General features: G+C 40.6%; 1 protein-coding gene across 1 annotated transcript; it reads right to left on the bottom strand.

Moving 5' to 3' along the window:
* Positions 1-2343: 2343 nt before the first annotated feature.
* Positions 2344-3592, bottom strand: LOC127122630 (uncharacterized). The gene is made up of 3 exons (XM_051052935.1): positions 3339-3592; positions 2840-3272; positions 2344-2793 (listed from the first exon to the last, which is right to left on the bottom strand). Exons 1-3 carry the CDS (start codon positions 3590-3592, stop codon positions 2344-2346), a joined length of 1137 nt encoding a protein of 378 aa, XP_050908892.1.
* Between the last annotated feature and the right edge of the window lie 852 nt (positions 3593-4444).

The following is a 4444-nucleotide window of genomic DNA, read 5'->3' as shown; positions in this document are numbered from 1 at the left end:
AGTGTAGACTTGGGCAGAACATTCAAAGAGGATCAAGTATCCACCAGCACATTGGATAGGGCATCTTTTTGACAGTTCATGGAGATATGCAGTTCATAGAGATATGCTTTGGCGGCTCTTCATCACTGAAGCTCAAATTGTTACATGCGGTAATTTTGGTCATAATGCTATCAAACTGATCAATTGTCACATCATGGTCCACATAGGCTTGCTCTAGGACTTTCTACAAAGCTTCTCGGTGCGGCTCCGAATTCATAAATATGGATAACACGGATATCTTGGACGGAGTATGCAACAATTGGTCCACCATATTGATAACAGTTTTCTTGATCAATTTCAGTATTCTGATTCATAATACTTGATTGGCCGACTTCTTTAACATGAGTCTTCTCTTGACTCGATTTCCTTATCACCATATCTACATTCCTCTTAGGAGCTGCAACAGTAAAGATCCGACCACTTTGGGTCACACCACTTACATCGGCGATGTTCACAACGGATGGAAAAGCAGGAATATGCACTTCTTTTCCATCTTCTACCATAGTAGCATTGTACTTGTAAGGCATAACTTTATCAAACTTATAAGTCGTAGGGTCCGCCAAACGAATAATCAATGGAGAGACAACGGTATTCTGACCATCATACGCAATCACAACCGGTTCTGGGAGATTGAAATGGGGAACTATAACGTTCACTTCATGCTCATCTTCATTTTTATCCGTCGTAACTTGAATGAGGTTCCGATCCAACATATCTTGCAAGTCTATTTTCACAATTGCACATCCTCAGGGATCTCTAGAACATACTTACCAAGAAGCATGGTCATGCTCATAATAGCTTAGTTCACATAAAGTAGCGTGCATTTCAACTAAGGAACTTCTGATTAGGTTGACGTCAAAAACTCGATACTTTCCTGGACATCCTTTAACCATATTCACAGTTGCATTGCCATGCTTGGGCAGTGGATTAGCTTGTACATTGGGATTAGAATCTTCAAATGACAAGATACCACTTTGGATTAACCTTATTACCTCAGCCTTCAAAGCGAAACAATTCTCAATATCATGGCCAGGTGCTCCTTGGTAGAATGCACAATGTTGGTCAGGTTTATACCACCACAAAAGCTCTTTCGGAACAGTCGGTGGAGTCCTTATTTGCACTAAACTCTTCTGAATTTAAGGCCAAAACAACTTTGCATAAGTCATTGGAATTGGGTCAAATTATACATGTCTATGGGTACGATTTTATTGATTCTGCTGATTCGCGTGTTGTTGGAAACGCGGTTGATAACTCGGTGCTGCTTGAGCAATTGGAGTAGCATTAATCACTAGAGTAACTAGCGCAACATGCTGATAACGTTGACTGTTCCTCGGAAGCCTTCTTCGTCTCTCTTGGGAGATAGCGTTTGCATCGTGTTCCTTCTTCTTGGGTAAATTATTCCCATACCTTCTGGAATCATCGGATGAACTACCTTGTTTTAAGCGTCCTTCATGAACACCTTCTTCTAACCTTAAACCCATATTCATCATTCAGTAAATTCACTAGGCGCACTCACAACCATCCGATCGTAATAGAATGGACTCAATGTCTTCAAAAACTTATTTGTCATTTCTTACTCCTCCAACAGCGGACTAACCTATGCAGCAATCTCGCGCCACCTTTGCATGTACTCCTTAAAAGTCTCTTTGTCTTTGCAGGACATAACAGGGAGTTGATCCCTGTCTGGTGCCATGTCAACATTATATTTGTACTGGCGAACAAAATCCTCACCTAGGTCATTGAACGTTCGGATCTGAGTAATGTAGATCCCCATATACCATTTTAGAGAAACCTCGGTCAAGCTGTCTTGAAAGTAGTGGATCAGTAATTGATGATTGTCAGTCTGATTCGACATCTTTCGAGCGTATATCATTAGATGACTCAGAGGACAGGAGTTGCCTTTGTACTTTTCAAAATACGGAACCTTTAACTTGTGCGGAATCTTCACACTAGGGACCAAACACAAATCATGAGAATTCTTCCCAAACAGATCTCTCTCCCTTAAAGCTTGAATCTCTTTCTGCGTAGCCTAAAACTGATCTTGGAACTCGCCCATTCTCTCATAAACACCAATAATCTTGCTTTAGTCAGTGTGAAAAACAAGTTCTTCAACATAGGGAACAACATGAACCACATGAGGTGGTATATACATCACAGGTTGAGCCATTGGAACTTCAGGTTGGTACCCCTCAGGCACAAAGTTGGGAGGTATACCCTAAGGGAAACCAAAAGGCATGTGGTGTTGCGGAGCACTGATGGGAGCCACGGACATGAAGACTGATTATGAGGGGAAAGAAACTAGATCTATGGAATCATGTTCGATGACGACCCAACTCCAAGTTGACACTTCTTGCAAAGCCTTTCGATCTCTCTTTCGTAGTTATTTTTCATAGTATCCTTCTCTACCACGAGTTGGTCAACAATGCCTTTCCAAACGCCGGAAGTAGTAAGATGAGTAGATGATGAACTGTTAGAGGAAAATAAATCATCTTGGACTCTAGATCTCTTCACATCATGTTGCTCGAGTAATTCTATCAAGTTGCCTTTTTCCTTTAGCAGCTTCTGCAATTCTGCCTTCTCAAGGTGCGAGGTGTGAAATTTGTCTTCCCAACCGTCCCTCTCTTGCTTCATCCTAACCAAAGCCTCTTGCAACTCCTCTATGCCTTTAATATTGGGAGATTTAGCCATTACTAAGGACATAGGTCTTTCATAAGTGTATGGCATCTTGATTCCTTTGCTCTCTTCTTCATCCAACTAGTGTAAGAATCCAAAGCTACACAATTCCTCAATCTAAGCTCACCTTAGCATGCACCACCCTAGCTTTTAACCCTTGAGTGTCTTTCCCTTCTTGGAAAAATAAACCTTCTAACAAAGTGTTATTCGGTTTGTCCTTTATAGCCAACCCAAGTTGACGTCTTGCCAGAGCCGGATTATAGTTGATTCCCCCTTGTGTACCAAGAAGAGTCACATTAGAGAACTCCCCATAACTACCAATACCCTCGACGTCTTCGTAAACAGAAGAGTACCAAGTAATGTCATCATTCGTGAGAGACATAAGTCTTTGAGACCACCTCAAATAATCCTTGTTTTCTTGGAAGACAGGAGACTGCGACAAGTGAAAAATAAACCACTTGTATAGTAAAGGCGCACAAAAAGCTATAGTTCCACCTCCTTTATAAGTCCTACGATGAATGGAGAAATAAGTATCGTCGAGCAGAGTTGGAACCGGATTCCTAATCAAGAAGATCCTCATAGCATTAACATCAGCAAAATTGTCAATGTTAGGAAACAAGACCAACCCATAAATGAGTAAGGAAAGAATAGTTTCAAAGGCCATCATACTATCAACATTGGCAACAGAAAAGTCTTTTTCCAATAGAAACTTCAAAGTCAACCCTCTGATATCTCCTTTGACAGTGAGATTGGAATTTATGTCAGACTTTCTCAAATGAATGGCTTCGGCAGTAACCCCAGATTCAAGAATTCCTTCCACCCCACTAAAAGTAACTCTATTAGAAACTGGTACACCCACAAGGTGAGCATACTCCTCCATGGTAGGAAATAACTGATAATCAGGGAAAGTGAAACACCGGTAAACAGGATCATAGAATTGAACCAAAGTGCAAAGAAGACCATCCTCAGCATCAGTAGATAGCACAGATAAAAGTCTTCCAAAACGGTCTCTGAAACCCTTAGGATCATCCACAAAAGATGCTAGCTTCCTTAATTCCATTAGATCGGGACATTTGAAACTGTATTTTCGAGTATTCCTTCTTCCAATATCCATGATCAAAATATCTATGATGTTTGCAACAAGAGTCTCTAAGTTCCTTGAAAATTAAGTAAAATTCTTATGAATTTCATAAGTGCATGATGCAACAATCACAAACAAGGTCACACAAAGCACACAAATAAGTTCCAAAGGTTCAGATTCACGACCATGGAGCCAAGTATAAGAACCAACCCATAATGTATGTACTAAGGATATAATCACCTGTAGAACAAGGTTCTAAAAAGTTCCCAGAGTCGTAATTCCATCTTTTGGATATTATTGGTTTATACGACTACTCGTCAACCAATAATATTCTAAAGAAAACTCGGTCGAGTGTAGTATCGTGTAACAACTAATTCAAGTGTACACCTAAATAGCCACCACACTACGTCCTAAAAGGAAAATAGAGGTTAAGCGTTCTAAGGTCCTCAGCTTCTCGGGCTCCCAGGTTGGAAAAAGTAATGCCAACTATGACTACTCGTGTGACATTAGTAATCCCAAAGGGGCCTCCACTGAGTGGAGGATCTCAAGTAAACTTATTAAGGATTAACTCCACATAAGCCAAACATGACTATACCACCCTCCTATCATAAGAGCTCTCAAGTCTGTGAGGGCAAAGATTCCTAGTCCTTA

The sequence above is a fragment of the Lathyrus oleraceus genome, chromosome 2 (genome assembly GCF_024323335.1).
Source record: "Lathyrus oleraceus cultivar Zhongwan6 chromosome 2, CAAS_Psat_ZW6_1.0, whole genome shotgun sequence".
Classification (NCBI taxonomy): domain Eukaryota; kingdom Viridiplantae; phylum Streptophyta; class Magnoliopsida; order Fabales; family Fabaceae; genus Lathyrus; species Lathyrus oleraceus.
This window is presented reverse-complemented; position numbering and strand designations above follow the sequence as displayed.

Coding starts and splice junctions, on each gene's coding strand:
- LOC127122630 (XM_051052935.1), bottom strand. CDS start 3,592: ATGGAGGAGTATGCTCACCTTGTGGGTGTACCAGTTTCTAATAGAGTT. Junction 3,273..3,338: donor CTTTCCTTACTCATTTATGG/GTTGGTCTTGTT, acceptor CTTCTTGATTAG/GAATCCGGTTCCAACTCTGC. Junction 2,794..2,839: donor CTAGGGTGGTGCATGCTAAG/GTGAGCTTAGAT, acceptor TTCTTACACTAG/TTGGATGAAGAAGAGAGCAA.